General features: G+C 37.0%; 1 protein-coding gene across 3 annotated transcripts; it reads right to left on the reverse strand.

The window, feature by feature from the left end:
* Positions 1–2,644: 2,644 nt before the first annotated feature.
* Positions 2,645–15,569, reverse strand: fbxo25 (F-box protein 25). 3 transcript variants are annotated; one of them, XM_053482288.1, is made up of 11 exons: positions 15,486–15,569; positions 15,128–15,243; positions 12,267–12,370; positions 9,718–9,767; positions 9,509–9,601; positions 9,328–9,421; positions 8,351–8,535; positions 6,455–6,634; positions 4,695–4,838; positions 3,232–3,258; positions 2,645–2,779 (listed from the first exon to the last, which is right to left on the reverse strand). In XM_053482288.1, exons 2-11 carry the CDS (start codon positions 15,241–15,243, stop codon positions 2,690–2,692), a joined length of 1,083 nt encoding a protein of 360 aa, XP_053338263.1. In that variant the 5' UTR covers positions 15,486–15,569; the 3' UTR covers positions 2,645–2,689. The 3 variants fall into 3 exon arrangements, with proteins under 3 accessions (XP_053338263.1, XP_053338262.1, XP_053338264.1); XM_053482287.1 differs by having other exon boundaries at positions 6,455–6,637; XM_053482289.1 differs by lacking the exon at positions 3,232–3,258 and having other exon boundaries at positions 6,455–6,637.
* Positions 15,570–17,303: the final 1,734 nt, after the last annotated feature.

Here is a 17,303-nt window from a genome sequence, read left to right on the forward strand (position 1 = left end):
TGAGTTACAGTATAAGCAGGGTGTCTGTTTTAGCAAAAAAAAAATATACAAATGAGCTGCTTGGGAGCCATACAAGTTTCTTATTGTTGAGCTGAGTCATTTGGAAGCTAAAAGAATCAACTGTTTTTGCTCCCAATGACTTGGCTCACTGACTCTTTTGAATTATAAACGATTTCCAAATTTTACGTTGGAAGGAGCGGACACTTTTGGTTTGGAAGGAGTCAAAACTAAATTGTTTAGTTTAGAAAAACTGCAACAAGCCACTTAGGGTGCCAATAGATTTAGATCCTAATGGTTGGGATTTGGCTCAAAAGCTGGAGTTGATCCTTTTAAAAAAAAAATTATTAGGATCCAACTATTTTTGATCCCAAATTACTCAGTTCAGAAGTAGAATTTTTTTTCAACTGGCTAACCCTAATCCGTTTTTAAGAGCTACAATAAATAAGGCTAACCATGTGAGCTTTGGCTCTTAAGAACGACTAATTTAGTAGTAAGCAGTTACTAAAAGGCTAACCTAGCAATACGTAAATCAAGTAGCGGTTAAGAGGTTTTACTTGTTTCTTTGTTTTTAATATTGTAAAATATTGAGGATGTCATTTTCCTTTTATTTTTATTTTGTTCTGCATAAATGCATGTGGAAATTGCCCAATAAGGTTCTGAAAATTGTTCTTTTCTAGTCCATGCATTCTAATTCGCTAGGAAAATGCTTTTGAAATGCAAAGGAAGTTCTGGGGCACTTCATTTAAAGCTAAACACTGAATCAGCGCATTTGGAAAAGGAGTGAACGTTTTGGGACCTCCAAGACTTGTGTTAATGTGTTTAGAACGGTGTTCAACATGTTTTAGCTAATTTACAGTAAGAATAATTTTTCTTGTTCTTTCACTAATGTAAAATGGTACAGTAAGACCTCAAGAGTCATTCTGCCTTACTTGGAAAGTGACTTCTAGATAAAAGCATTTGTGAATAAACGTGACTGTAATTACTAATTAGATCAAGGTGATTCGAGTCCGACGTGAAAACTCTCACCAGCTTTCCAGCAAGTCTCGAGTAACCCAAGCATTCCATGATACAGGGCTCAGACTTCTGTCTCCTACTAAAGTAATAAAAAAAATGAGAATTTTTCCCATGAAAGGTTTAATATATATATATATTTTTTTCATATTTTTATCAAACCTTCATCAGTACCATCAAACTGGCCAACTTTACCCATTACATCTACATTCCAGGAATATACCAAAGTGCAAAAGAAAGGATATAAAATACATTAGCTCATAAATAGCAGTGCTTACATTATTGTTTTGAGAAAAGTGTGTCGTAAAAAAGTCACTGTTTGATATGGCAAAAAGCAACTGGTGCAAACGTACAGTACACTTTTAGTGTCAAACACATCTGATAAATGCACAACACAACCGAAGAACAAGAACAAACCCGACGCTACTGACTACGTCCGCATGCATCTGGTTACTACGAACAGCCTCGTTCGATTTCTCCCAGCGGCCTCCTGTACACCTCCCCATCCAGCATGCAACAATGCCTTTATATTAACTCCACCAAACTATTCCACAGACCAGCACTAAACATAATGAGATAAAAACACAAAAAACGAGAAAACACTAACACCATGACATCTTTAGAATTAACAAGCCCTTAAGGTTGAGTGAGGAAAAGAAGAACGGCAGTCGTCCGATAACAGCAAACACGCAACAGGAATGTCGGCCCGCTCTCTCCCACCGCTGCTAACGAGGAAGAGGAAAAGACGAGCGAAGTATGGAAAAAAAAAAAATGAAATCAGGAGTCAGAAGTGAGACCTACTGTAGGGCCCTTATTTACTCAGCGCCTCAGAATAGGAATTTCTCAAATTTTTGTCCTACTTTTAGGAGTAGGAGTAAGAGCAATTTACCAACATTCCTAAAATAGAAAATCACTCCTTTTTCCACTAAAGTTCTATAGGTGTCCTAACTGGTTAGGAGTAATGAGGAAATGGTGTTCAGACAGAGACGTGCGCGAAGGAGAGACGTTTTGGTAACATTTAATGAAAGGGAGCTCATTAAAAGCATACGGTTCGGTTAGAAATGGAATACATTTCATGATATCTTGTGCAGTATGCAAGTGGTCCATCAACAAACATTTCATATGCTGTCTCCGCAAAAACGACCGCGACTGTTACTTTACGTTGTTTTTTTACTGCGATGATGCAGCTTTAAAACAGCGGTGATTTGGGTTTGTCACGGAAATGATAAATCAAACGTTGCTCTAAAAGCACCGCAGATCATGCGGAGATTCATACATTTTCCCACGATGCAGTTTGAATTCATGCGCATCGCTTAGCTACCGTGCAGTTGTACGCATCATCCGCAGCACACACAATACAATAGTCGTCATAAGGAAGCTTATGTGAGCTGAAAACATCATCACAGCATCAACACTCAAATAGATATGGATACAACATGATCGATTTAGATTTATATAAAAATTATTTGATCAAACATAAATTAATTTCATTATTCTGAATTCATTATTTTGATTTTCCACTGTTTACCTAAAAAAAACTGCCAAAATTAGAACAGCTCACTATACTTTGTATAATTTGGCTCTCGTGTCCTAAACTAACTTTCCTAGGAGTGATTCTGAGACGATCAGTAAATACGGGCCCAGGTGTTTAATATAGATTTAGTTCTTTAGTTGGATTTCAAAACTTAAAGAGATCTATGAAGTTCTGGGGTGAGACGGGGGTGAGGCAGCTGTCAGGGTCGTTGGCAGTGCAGGGGTGTCCCGAGTCCTGAAAAAGAGAGAGAGAGAGAGAGAGAGAAAGGAGTCAACACGAACTCAATTAGAATTTAAGAAAAGGACATGGATAATGACACACCTCATGTCGTCATAAATCATGTGATCACTTACTCTACAAAAGCCATGAGCATTTCCTTCACTCACCAGCTTCTCAATTTTTTTTCTTTTAAAATATAATAAGACAAAAGCAGACAGCGTGTGATGTAACAAAGAAACTGATGGTTTTTATAGCGGCAGAAAACGGTTCAAAGCTCTGACACTGGAGACTCCTTCCGTAAATCGGTAAACAAACGAGGACATTAAATGAGGACGAGCGATAGGAATTCGTTTTGGATGACTGAAAGAAAGCATAATCTGAGAAAAAAAATAAATAAGCAAAGAAAAGGACAAATGAACACGACAAATGAATTGAACACAAACAACAATGTGAATTTCAGCCTGTACCTTTAAAAGCAAAGCCACGTGTCGGTCCTTTGGGAGGGAAGAAGCCAGGGTGGAGGAGCGAAAAAAAGGAGAAGAGCAAAGGCAGTGTAAAGGATAGTAAATAATTAGAACTGTCTATCAAAGGATGATTTGACTTGGTTTCATTAATAGACGTTGCAAAGGACTAATGTGCGTTATCTGATTTGTTTTAAACAGCTATATTTCTAACAGGTTCTGAAGCAATAAAAAGTGTGAAATGATTAAACATTTAAACGTCATTTAAATATCGCGTGCTCCACACTCCAGTCCAGTAGGTGGCGGTGTTGCACCCCCCACACTCATCTTGTTTAAAATACATCATGTTTCTGGGACCACGCATTACTTTAAATCAATAGATCATATTTTAGCAAAAATATGCCTGGGAATGTTTATTTTTTGGAGGTCCAGAAGAAGAAAGAAAAAAGCCAGACGCTTCACTTTAGCCATTTTAGCAGCTGTTATTTTAGCACTGCTATGAAATCCCATGCGCCGATGATGACATCAGCACCCTACGCATGCTCAGAGGCAAAAAACGTCACATGAATTCCTATCTGTCTTTCATCACTCAAGTCACATGACCGCATATTGGTTCTAGAACTACATACAAAAGTGACTCATATCCGATCTAAAAAAAATCAGATTTGAATCAATTCAGATTGGTAATGAGAACGCTGCTGTTGTTATAGGACAACAATTTAATGTCATTTATTGGTATTCTTCATAACAGCATCTTCTAAAGTGTGTTATTAACCACAGCAGCACAGTAACCGGCAATCTATAACAATTTTTAATTAAGTAATAAACAGCTCACCATACATTTAATATATTAATGAGACAAGTTAGTTCCTGTTATCACTTACACTATAGCAGCTTTTCATAGTTTTTCATTTAGTATTATTCCAAAGGAGAAAGCACGCTGGTGTCTGAGAGAGATCGTTTAATAGAAAACTCGACCCCAGAGTCTGATTACTTTTTGATCAGTGAAAACATAACGTTACCCCCGAAATATCTGTAATATTAGGCATACAGCATACTGATGTAAATACATGAATGTCGCCAATGCACAATTTTTTTTTTAAATAAATGGCCAGTGGGGGGAGCAATCGATCCTCAAATCAACCGTGTCTAATGTGAAAATGCCCTAAAAAACATCAAATAGTTAATAACTGTCCATAACACACAGACAAACTAGCACTCTGATAATTTATTGAAAATAGCACCACCCTCACCTGTACAGTTAGTTTCTGATCAGTTAGATAAACATGAGTACAATAACTGTACTCTGTATATACATAGGAGCTTGATCGATCTACTTATTCCCAAATCCCTGCCTTCTGATCCTCCCCCAGGATCGTTACTGCTATTGTCCTCAAAGTAAGTGCGTCATTCGGTATTTAAAAATCTGACGACATCTTGCGAGTCGTTCCCAGCGTCTTAGTGTTTACCTTCCAGAAGAGGATGCTACAGTGTCTGCAGAAGTGGAGTGTGTCGCCGAATTGCTCCTTCTTTGGGTAGTACTTCTGCAGCGTGAAGAACATCAGCTTCCAGTCCACGTGGCCTTTCTCAGACAGAATCAAGTGCCTGCAGAACTGCACACGTAAACACACACACAATCACTTGTATGGCATTAATCACACACACAGCATTACTGAGAATCACAGCATGACTCCTGAAACCTCTGACTTTTCACCTACACTGCCATCTTGTGGATTTAGTAAGAATAGCATCTCATCAACATCACAATTCAGTATATCAAAAGGATGTTGATTTATTTTCTTTAAGCGCAGCCCTGAGAGTAGTTTCAGCTGCGAGGTTTATAAATGACAGGTCTATATGAAAATATGACAACACGTCATTATTGCTTTTATTGTTTTCTTCAAGATGTTTGTTTAACATTTACAGAAGAACTCTCTAGTGTTGGTGCAGTCGGAGTTATAACAGTCTGAGGACTGTCTTAAGGGTTTGTGTTTTTTCTTTAATATGACAAGCTGCAAATCTTTAAAGTCTTTACATTTTCCAAATGGCCAAAACATAGGATTGGTGTTGATTTTGTGTTATACATATAATACAGAAAATGTGTGTTTGCCAAAGAAGCTACTTCGGAAGTGACCGATCTACTTTTGCTAACATACTTTTACCGATTGCTAACTTCAGGGCTTTTTGTAGAGATGATTTTATATGTGCCCTAAAAATGGCCATTTTTCAGTGTTATACTGTCTCGCTTTAAACAATAATAATTAATAATACAAATTAATTCATATTTCTTTGAGTATTGATATTGAAATTGGTGTAAGCTTCCAGAAGTATATGACTGTAAAAATTGTTGCTTATATTAAGATTAAGAATCCCACACCCGAAAAAACCTGTAGTGTCCGTAACCATGTCAAATTCCTGTTGCAATATCTTAACAATTTTGCAATGTAGAATGATACACTTTTTCAGGTTTATGTCTTTTCATGTAAAATCTAAATTGGCCAAGTTTCATCTGAATGACAATTAAGATAATTGAAAGATTTTAATTCAAAAACGTTACGGACACTACTGACATAAAAGAGCATGAAATTGTATTTAAGGAAATGTGTTTCTTGTTATCTTGTAAAAAAAAAAAAAAAAAAAAAAACGTTTTACAAAAAACGAAGCATGGATCGAGAGATAAGAAGTGTTAAGTGTTATGAAAAATGGTGTTATATGACCCTTTCTTTATACTATGTACACACGAATTGATCACCATACTCACCGTGTGCCATGATCAGCGATAAAGGTGATGGAATGAAGTATTACAATGTGCGACTTTTATTTGTATATATTTATGAAGTTATTTTTACTTTCCTATGACACAAAATACTCTTTTAGGCTTAGCAAGAGAAGAATATCAACAGGAACAAACTAACCCTAGATAATAACCCTTACACACCAGACGAGGATGTGAGAAACCACTTAACGTCTATTTCCAGTGCCATCATAACACATTTACTACAGCGCCTACAAAGCAAGTCACACCTCCACACTGTGTCACATGACTAACGTCCCACTGCTCGACCAAACTGGAACTGGACTTAACCTTCCTCGGCCTCATCTTCAGCACCCAACCCCAACACATTCCTTATACATGTTTATCTCTTATGTGAATTCTTTTTTATATGTATTTTGATTTTTACAAATGTGCTGTAGTCTCCGGTCAAAGTCTACAGTCCCTGTATTTCACCTGTTTCTCAGCGAAGTGGAACTGGCACAGCTTCTTCCACAGCTGCCGGTCCTCGCTGAGCACGTGCAGTGTGGGCGTGGCCTGTCCCAGGTTGATGATGTCGCAGGCATCGCTGAATTTGTACAGGATGTTGTTCTGCATGAGTATTGGAAGGTCACTGAGTGTCATGCCGTTGGAGACCTGCTGGAAACGGGCGTTATTAAGATATAAAATCAGATAAACTAATTTACAAACCTCTTGTTGTGTTGTTATGACTCGGCCGTTCTGAACAAGTACCTGATCTTAGTGCTCCCAAGTCAGAAACATGTAATTACCAAAATTCCAATCCACCATGTAAGGGATAAAACACCACAGTGGTGTGCTGTTATAGGAAAATAAATAACGATGCAGTGCTCTGATGCACCTTTTTTCTTTTTACCTATTTCTCCCTAATTTAGTACATTTTTACCGGACATCAGGGGCTGATGCAAAGCAGGGTTTCCATTACCAACCCCAAGTTAATTTCCAAAAGACATGTCTAAAATTGGTTTCTTTAGACACACTACCGTTCAAAAGTCTGGGGTCACTAACAAATTTCTTTGTTTTTGTTTAGTGATTTATTTTCTACATTCTACAACAATACTGGGGATTTCAAAACTATAAAATAACCCATATGGAATTAGGTAATTACGTAACAACAACAAAAACAACAGTTAGTTGTTATTTTAAGACACAGAGGTCAGCCTTTCTGTAATAGTTCTTGCAAGAACAGTATTGTCAAGTGCATTTGCAAAATCCGTCAAGCACCATAATGAAACTGGCTCTCATGAAGGCCGTCCCAGGAGGGCGAGACCAAAACCTACCTCTGCCGCCCGAAAAATGACCAATTAACAACCAGCACCTCAGATTAGAGGCGTTATGAAGTCTTTACAGAGCAGAAGTAGCAGAAACATCTCACCATTAACTGTTCAAAGGAGATTAATGCATTTTTTGGACGCCTTCAGCATTCCTTTACAATGTAGAAAGAAATAAAAATCAGGAACCATCATGGAGTTAGAAAGTGACCCCAAACTTTTGAACGGTAGTGTAGATAGATAGATAGATTACACTGTCCCACTTTAAACAATAATAATTTAAAATACAAATGATTAATATTTCTTTATGAGTATTGATACTAAAATTGGTGTGAGCTTTAAAAAGAATATGAATATAATATAAAAATTGCTGCTTAAAATTTTTTTAACAAAAGCTTAAAAAAAAAAAAATCTGTAGTGTCCGTAACCATGTCAAATTCATGTTGCGATATCTCACATATAGTCAGTAGACCGCGTAATGTAAAATGACCAAATTTACTAGTGCAATGCTAAAAACAAAGATCTACAAGATATATGAAGTATATTAAGTGAAACCTTGCAATAGGCTGAGCTGATGTGTAGAAAAAAAAAGCAACACTAATTAACCAAACAGTTCCAGCATTAAAAAAAGTGGTCCAAATATACTTGGCTATATATAACCTGGCTAACAATTTTCATTTATTTATTTTACATTAAGTAGCTAGACAAGTTAACAGTGCGCATGCTAACATACAATAATGTTTAATTTAATCATTAAATCACTAAATCACAGAAAATCATTTTTTTTACTCTTGCCTTATTTGCCAAAACCCCACATCATACCCTATTTGTTGTTAATAACTGTGTGCTTCTTTTTTGTTTATTGTTTTTTTGTTTTGTGACGTCTCTCATCTTATTTCTGATTCTGAAATTTTGTAAATAAATCCAGTGATTTATGATAAGTAGTACATTAACCCAAAGATATATTTAAAAAATCAGCATGTGCAACAGTCTATCAAAACCCTGCTCAGAGTGTTTATCTCTCCAAATCAACACACACACACACACACACACACACTAATACCTTTGGGATCTGGAGATTGTTGAGCTGCTGTTGCCAGTTCTGAATGGTTTCCAGGCGACAGAGCCAGATGTTGATGTTGCCCACGAGTACAGACTTGCCTACTTCACGGATGAGTGTCCCAAGGACTGAGCTGAGGTCCTGCAGCAAGGCTTTGATTAACCGCGGGTTCTGCTGATCATCCAGAGCTACAGTAACGAATAAAATAAAGAAACAAAAATGGAACTAATTTTTTTAAATGATTCCTCATGTTGACAAAAGCACACTTTCACAGTTTGAATGCTAGAATATGGCAAATAATATTCGTTCCATCATGGATAGATGTGATACTCTGGTCATTTAATACATTCAGGTCGTCAGCTGACTTTATTTTATTGCCCCATAATGAGTCTAGACCTAAGCGACTAGAGCCAAACCCGACATGATAACACTGTCACAGAGAGGTGATGGGTGCATCGCTTTATGTGCTTCCCTTCTTACAATCTGGACTCAACAGAGCACATGAGATTTTTTCTTCGTCTGTTCCAGTTTTTCTTCACCAGTTCATGCCTTTTCTTAGATGTTTTTATACTTAAATCATTTATAGGAAACAAAACTATTCCTCTGAAACAGTTCAGGTACTGGACTTGCCAAAAATGCAAGGAAGTGTGGAGAACTATGATAAGAAAAGATGGAGGTTCAATACTTTTACACAGTGCTGTAATAAGGCAAAAAAAAAAAAAAAAGATTTGAAAAAATGATAAAAATAAAATACGGCTTTTCTAAAGAATATTCCAAATATACGTGTTTTTTTTTTTTTTTTAACTAAAGAGCGGATGCATGGGATTTCTGAGCAGGAATGTAAAAAAAACAAAAAAAACTGTTTCTATTCAAATGTAAAATAAATCATTTCTTATCCTTGAGAAAGAATGACATCTAAAAAAAAAAAAAAGAAAAAAAAAAAGGAAAGTCTGGATTCTGGTTCCGGGCCCGTCTCTCACCCTTTCTCACGATCTTCTCCAGGACGTTGAAGTAGTTTTTCTGAGCAGCTCCGCTCAGAGACGTCAGCTGTGACTTGGCGATCAAATGCAGCAGCTACGGAGACAGAAACGAGTCAGTCGATGAGACAGAGTGGCAGAGAGACAACGGCATTAGATCTAAAAGAGAAGCAGAACATCATACTTTGACCACGTAGCTGAATCTGCGCAAGTCCTGGATGGCGCTGGAAAAGTCCAGCCTGTTAAAAGCTTCCCCCAGCGTACAGTAGCCATGTCTCTGCAACATCACACACACCATACACACTTTAATAAAAAATTAAATAAAATTGATATGTTTACGGTTAAGCTTTAGGAAGAAAGTGTAGAGAAGTGTAGGAAGGTGAGATGGCTCACCTCTCGTGTGCTCTCTTTCTGAACGTAGATCCACCGCTCCTTGTACAGAACTAAACACAAATAGAGTCATACTGCTGATTGTGGTGAGAAGTTGGGATTTTGACAAGTACATGAGTCACGTGATGGTTTAAGATGTACAGTATGAATGGTACGAACAGGGATCAGTCCGTCGAACAGCTCAGAAGCTGTTAATATATATTAGTCCTCTTTCGAACAAGAAGATATATTGTATTATACACGGTGAGCCACGGAAAAGTAGTCCTACAATACCGGTGCCACACCATTTATCATACTATTATCCTAATAATAATATAATAATAATAAGAAGAAGAGGAAATTTATATAAAAGAATAATATTATTCAAGTTCTTTAAATGATAACACTTTATTTAAATGGAAAAAAAAAAGAATAATTTCTTTATTAATATTTGTTTATTTGTTTATTATATTCTGAAATGTGAGAGATTGATCAGAAGTTCTAAATTCTTTATCCATATTAGCGAGGGTAGTGCTGTTAGCTGTAAGATGAATCCCGGGTTCATATTAATACAGTTCATTTTCATAATAAATGGGACCCAGGGCCACCTATGGAAATTGTGTTTGCTGAAATAAAGATGTTTATAGAATGCTATAGAATTTATAAGGACTTATATAGTGGGTTCTCAGTAAGGCCATACTAATGACTGTTTTGATGGCTTGAATAATCTATTGATTATTGAAACGAATAAATAAACTGTGTTAGATGATAAATCCTGTGATACCTCAATGGCTCTTATTTAGCTTTTAAATGTCGCTTGTTTTAGGCATGTGCTAAATTATGATAAAAGCAAAAAAGGATGAATATTTAATTAAAAAGTATATCTTTTAATAATCTTTGTTTATATAAATATAATTTTTTTTTCTAAAATGAAGGTTATGCAATAAAAACAATTACTTGAAGCTTAAAGGTATCATTTATATTATTTAAAATAGCAGTTGAGTTGAAATGTTAAGAAAACTAAGATTAATTAATTTCCTCTGATGCTGGGAGCCAAAAGACCTTCTGGGGTCCGTTCTTTGTACGTCACTAACTCGGTTAGCTGGATTTGATTGTTGTGGATTTGTCCTGATCTTGAACTGTTTAGTTCTTCGATGCACATCTCGCATTTGTTGTCATAGCAACATGCCCGTAAGCTTAAACCTGCTCGGTAGCAGGTTTATTTCATGTAAACAGGATTTAGGCATTTAGGCTTATGATTGGTTTAAATGACAAGGTCACATCTGATTGGTTATGTAGATTATGCATATCACCTTTTAAACCAACGCACAAACGCGCAATAATCCTAGACAACTCAATCCAGCTATACTAATCATCAACAACAACTTAGCCAGATCGTAATTAGCACGATGATCTCATCTTAGATGTATCAGTTCATCTCGACGTACGAAGAACGGACCCCAGGTGTTTGGGATCAGCACTACTGAACAGGCAGAACCACAGCCTCTGATTGGCCCAACAACTAAGCTCTATAGACTTTAATTGGTTTTTCAGCACAGAATCATGGATTAAACCATAACATCAGTTATTTTTCACTTGTTTAATCAGACAACTGCATAAGGCATTTCGCACACTTGTTTGCATTGAGCTAACTGGCTAACTAACTCACCAAAGAGTAGATGTTATTATCCAGAGATCTAGCATGCATCGTATTTAGATGCCCCAGCATGAGTAATCTGCTCACATACCAGACAAGTAAATATTATCATAACTAAAATACTCCTACATGCTGGAGACTTTTTGGTTGCATCATTGTTCATTTTAGCAAGAAGTAATTTGCCGCATGCCAAAGCTTTTCCAAAAAAAAAAAAAAAAAACACACACCTGACGACATCACTAATTAATCGTGAACTGAATTCACTGGCAACTAATTTGGTCATTGATTTTACGCATCTACATTGATTACTGATTGCACTCTAATTCTAAGCGTAATGCCACTTGGTTTACATTTAAAATTGTTCTGAAATGTGTATAAACTGTTCACAGAATTATCCCTTTATTTAAACTGGATCACACAGAGTAGATTAAGAATTGCTGGTATGTCTGCATACCTTCCAGGGAATTGCACTGATTGGATAGCAAATGATCCCAGGCCAAATATGGGAAAGTCATGGCAATGGTAAAATGTTTTTCATGCTGTAAAACTTTTACAACAGACAGAAATGATCAAATGCATGCACCTGATTATATCCAATGCACATGCTTCCAATGCAGTGTCAGATCTGTATATTCTACTGTATATGTCCATCCCATGTCAGAGATACTAAGTTATTGAAATATTAAGGGGAAGTTGCCTCTGTCTGCTGGCACGCAGGTTCGGATTTCTTCATTCCACATCGGTATGCGAGCCAGATTAAAGTGGTGAGCGCGCACCGGCACTCGGCCATCACTCATCTGCTATCTGACTTCACCATAAATGGTAATCTGAACTCGTGCTACAACGGGATCCTTACAACTTTATAGAAGACTATTAAGAGCAGTTCAGATCTATTCCACTGGCAGACGGAACTTACACTGTGATTTTGTGTTGTTGTTGGCGTTGTCCTTTTTTCTTTTCTTGGCAGCAACTTCATGCATGTTTTCCATGTATAGGTTCTCTTTGTTCTCATTGTCAGGTCTGTAGCAAAGAAACAGAAAGACAGGAATGAAGAAATAATAAATCACCGTTTCGATTTTTTTGCAGAAGCCTGATGTGTCAGAAGTCAACTTAGGTCAAGGCCAGGCAATGAGTCTTAACGAGGCCCGTTGTTGCAGGACAGTTACTAAAGAACAGTCACTACACCTGGACACAAAATTAGGAAAATGCTTTACACGCACAAACATAGTCACATACACGTGCGCACGGATGTTGACTATACGAGGGACGAACACGCACTGAGACCGGGCATAAGAGACGATCACCCATAATTCCGCAGCGCGAGAAAGAGAAGAACCATTGGCTCAGTTGGGATCACATGACACTCATCAGACAAAGCGCAAGTTTTTATCAAGTTAAAATTTATTTTAAAATTTAGCTCGTCTTGCAAACCACTCGCAGGCCAAGTTACTCGCAATTCAAGATTACACAAAGACTAAAACCTTTACTAATAAAATTTTAATTGGAAACTAGAAGGCGTGTCCAAACATTTGACAGATAAAGTACATACAAATTATGTACACAGTTACGAGTCGCTTCGTCTGGATTCTGCAAATATGCAAGTAAGAACTTCTGCTGCTGCAATCATAAACTCTATCCTGTGCTCATCCCAAGATTTTTATAATAAGTTTCATTAGATGAACATCCTTGGAAACCTGTCTGACTTTATAGCATACAGCTGTCAAAGAGTAACGATTTATAATCCAGTGTCACTCAGAAAAAGACAAGATCCTCAGGACAATGTCTACAGCTATCCGAATCGATTCCAATTTGTTCTCCTGAACTAAACACCTAATTAGCCATTCACATGAGCGGTGAAATGAAACATACTGAAACATACAAAACATAAACATGGGTGTGTGTATACATGTTTCTGGTTAAAAGAGGAAACCAAGAATACTCATCAGTATGCTGAATACAGGCATGTCCACACATCTAAAACCTACTCACTTCCACTTAACAATTTACGTAGCCTGAACGCAACCTGACCTCCATTTCTGAGCAGTAATTACGGGTTATTATACCACACTCACGTCTTTCCAGAATGATTCTACACAAAAGCAGTTTGTTGTTACAAAAAAAACGTACAGTACTTTTATACACGCATACACATGCCCGATACTGTTTGTAGGACAGTGGCTAAATCTTTCATATTACTTTATATGGACATTCAATCCATTATATGAAGGGTTCAGAGTCCAATACGTTTCATGCGCCTGATAAAACATTAACTGATGAGTCCATGCTGCACTCTTAAGGTAATGTTGTCATTTTCCATACAACATGGCCATCATATCCTCTTAGATTGGATGTTGCTTTAAATAAAAGTTTCTGCCTTTAGGTACCATTTAATTTGTATGTACTTTACCAGTCAAAAGTTTGGACACGCCTCCCAATTCAGTGGTCTTTTCTGATTTTCATTTTTTCTACACTGTAAAACAATGCTGAAGGCGTCCAAAATATGCAATATTCTTTTTTAAACAATTGATAATGAAATATGTCTGCTACTTATGCTCTGTAATGCCTTTTAATGGCTGTAATCTGAGGTGCTGTTTATTCCTAAATGGTTTTCTAAATGAAACATATTAAGCATGGGAGAACATGCAAACACCATGCACACAGACCCAGAAGCTATCTATTTATCTATATATCTATATATCTATATATCTATATATATATATAAATTTCAAGAAGCCTAAGCCTAATATAGCCTCAGGGTCTGTATGCATGGACTTTGCATATATACATTATACACAGTAGACAGATAGATACTATAGATAGATAGTTAAAATGAAAAACCATTCAATTAATCATATTGCCTAGGTTGTGCTAAAAAAAGGATATGTCTAAAGACTGAGGATAACTCTATGGTACACAATCCTGACCCCTTATATTTATTAGAACAGAGTAATGAAAAAAGGCCATCTTTTTACGAAAAAAAGAGTGCTTATTAGTTTTTTTTATTTTACTTCGTCTTCCTTCACAAAAAATGTTGTGCTAAAGGTCATATGTATTTATTGTTAGTTGTATGTACAGTAGTATACCCTTTACTGTTGGCAGATAATGCCGGCCTGTTAAGCTGGCAACCACTGTAAGTATATTTCAGACCAGTGGAAAACACTGAGTATATATACATATATATATATATGTGTGTATATATATGGGAACACTTAGTCCCAGTTTGACTTGAACGCCTCTCGTATGTGTATGCATGGTCATACATTGTGTTCCCTTTATTTTTTTGAGCAGTATATATATATATATATATATATATATATATATATATATATATATACACACAGTATATAAAATCAATGTTTCCATCCATCCACCCAGAAATATCCAGAGATGTATCCATCCTTCTCTGTAGTCCAACTAGGGCGACCGTGTAACTTGGTCTACATGTTTGGAAACACCAATAAGAAAGCTAATCTGCATGTTTTTGGACTTTGGGAGGAAACCAGAGTACCCAGAGGAAACCCACCAAGCACATAATAAGAACATGAAAATGAACACACACAGACCCTGGAGGTATACGCCGACAGTCCTGACCATTCATATCCTTATATAAAAGATATAAAAGGAGGAAGAATAGATGTGCATTAATAATGACCAGGAAACATGCACTTTGTTTTTTGTTCTTAAAGAAATGTCATGAATAAAGTGGCCTCAATCAGGCTTCTTGATACAGTTATGCATGTAAAATATGCAAGAACATAGCAAAAGCAATATACTTACTGGTCCAGCTGCAGGTTTTTACTGTTAGCCCCAAAAAACTCAAAGGGTTTCCATCCATCATCAGTTTTGATCCAACTCCAGCCTGGAGATCTCCAGTCTTGGCCCAAGAATGGCATCTTGATCATTATACAGTACACAGACAAGACAGATATTAATGACACTCAACACTAAAGAGGAAAAACACCCCAGGAGATTAACATCCACATCTGTCCAGCTGTGTGAACGCTGATGACGTTGTTTGTTACATAATAATTATAATATAGACCAATTAAACAGCATGGAGACTGATAAAGCACGAGTGACAACGCTTAGTCAGACCAGACACGGCGTTAGATTTAATAATAAACTTTTCCCTCACCGCGGTTCCTCTGGCTTTGTGTTTGTTGAAATCTCTTCTCTCTTCCCTTTTAATATTGACGGAAGTAAACAGTCTCAGTGCGGCGCTAACTGGAGCGCCAGAGAGCGCGCGCTGATTGGTCGCTGCGCGCGGTTTGTTTTTGTTGCTACCCGGAATCCTGTGTTCCGATTGGCGGGCGGAGGTGTCACTCATTCTTAGGCGCCGCCTCTGTGTTTTGTTAAGGCGGCTCGGCTACACGTGACTGCCAACCACACATGTTTCCAGTGGGGTTTTTGTGTTGGAGAAAAGGAGGGATGAAAAGGGAAAGGAAAAACCGTGAATGTGCTCTAAATGGTGGACAGATTGAGCCAGGAAGTTATTATGAGAGAGCATAGGAAAATGAGCAGTTACACTAACTTACTGCACTGTTTTTAAAATGTGTGTGTGTGTGTGTGTGTGTGTGTGTGTTCAGTTGTAGCATATGATGATGATAATCCAATAAAAAATATATATAATCATGTTGCTCCCTACACTTATACACGATATAGCCAAAAGTAACCATCCAACCATCACACTCATTGACCAAACCTGGTAATTATTGCTTTCAGGTCTTTCAATCAAGTCTCTTATGAAGGGACCAGTGAAGAGCAATCTTAATGCTTCAGCATACCAAGACATCTTGGACAATGCTATGTTTCAAACAGTTTGGTGAAGGCCCGTTTCAATTCCAACATGACTGTACACTAGTGCACAAAGTAAGGACTATAAAGACATGGTTTGATGAGTTTACTGTGTAAGAACTTGACTGGCCCGCACACAGAGCCCTGATGAGCACCAGCACCTTTGGGATGTTTTACGGTAAGAATTCCCATAAAACACTCCAAAATCTTGTGGACAGCCTTTTTAAATTTAAAATTTTAATTTTAAATCCAATTAAAATTTACATGTATTTTATTCACACCTTCCACAGGCTGTTCACAAGATTTTGGAGTGTTTCTGAGGGAATTTCTTTTACCCACAGAGCATTTATGAGGTCAGGTACTGATGTTGGATGAGAAGGCCTGGCTCATAATCTCTGTTCCAGTTCATCCCAAAGGTGCTTGCTGGGGTTGTGGTCAGGGCTCTGTGCGGGCCAGTCAAGTTCTTCCACACCAAATTGATTAAACCATGTCTTTATAGTGCTTGCTTTGTGCACTGGCGTAGACTCATATTGGAATAGAAAATGTTTACTTTTACATTTAGGCATTTGGCAGACTCTTTTATCCAGAGCGACTTACAAAAGTGCTTTGTAGTTTCCATCATTGGATAGACCCTTACACTAAGTTACTACAGTAGGTTACTAACTAAGTACTACAGTATGAGTCAAACAATTTTGGGAAATTGTTACACTGGAGCATTAGGATTGGATAAGGAGTCTAATTGAAAGAAATAAATAATTAACAGGTTTGGTCAAATACATTTGTTTAGATTCAAGGGCATTACGGGAAATAATAATAATAATAATAATAATAATAATAATCTAGTGTAGAACAATGTAGTTCTCCACAAGTTACATTTAAAACACATAAAAAGCATAAACTCTTAGTTAACACTGGTTTCATCTCTTGCCTGTTCAACTTTTCTTGTTTAGATTCACTGTTTATACTACTAAAGCATATCTGATAATGTCTTCATGAGTTTAAAAGCACACTATCAGATATCCTTTAGCAGTATATACAGTGAATCTGGACAGGTATGCCTTACCTATCGGTGTTGAAACAAACAGAAAGATAAAGCCCTGTTAAGCCCTTGTGTAGTTCTTCATGGATATGTCTGAGCATGTGATTTCGCAAAAATTAG

The sequence above is a fragment of the Clarias gariepinus genome, chromosome 22, assembly GCF_024256425.1.
Source record: "Clarias gariepinus isolate MV-2021 ecotype Netherlands chromosome 22, CGAR_prim_01v2, whole genome shotgun sequence".
NCBI lineage: Eukaryota > Metazoa > Chordata > Actinopteri > Siluriformes > Clariidae > Clarias > Clarias gariepinus.

Coding starts and splice junctions, on each gene's coding strand:
- fbxo25 (XM_053482287.1), bottom strand. CDS start 15,243: ATGCCATTCTTGGGCCAAGACTGGAGATCTCCAGGCTGGAGTTGGATC. Junction 12,371..15,127: donor AAAAACCTGCAGCTGGACCA/GTAAGTATATTG, acceptor TCTTTGCTACAG/ACCTGACAATGAGAACAAAG. Junction 9,422..9,508: donor GATTCAGCTACGTGGTCAAA/GTATGATGTTCT, acceptor CTGTCTCCGTAG/CTGCTGCATTTGATCGCCAA.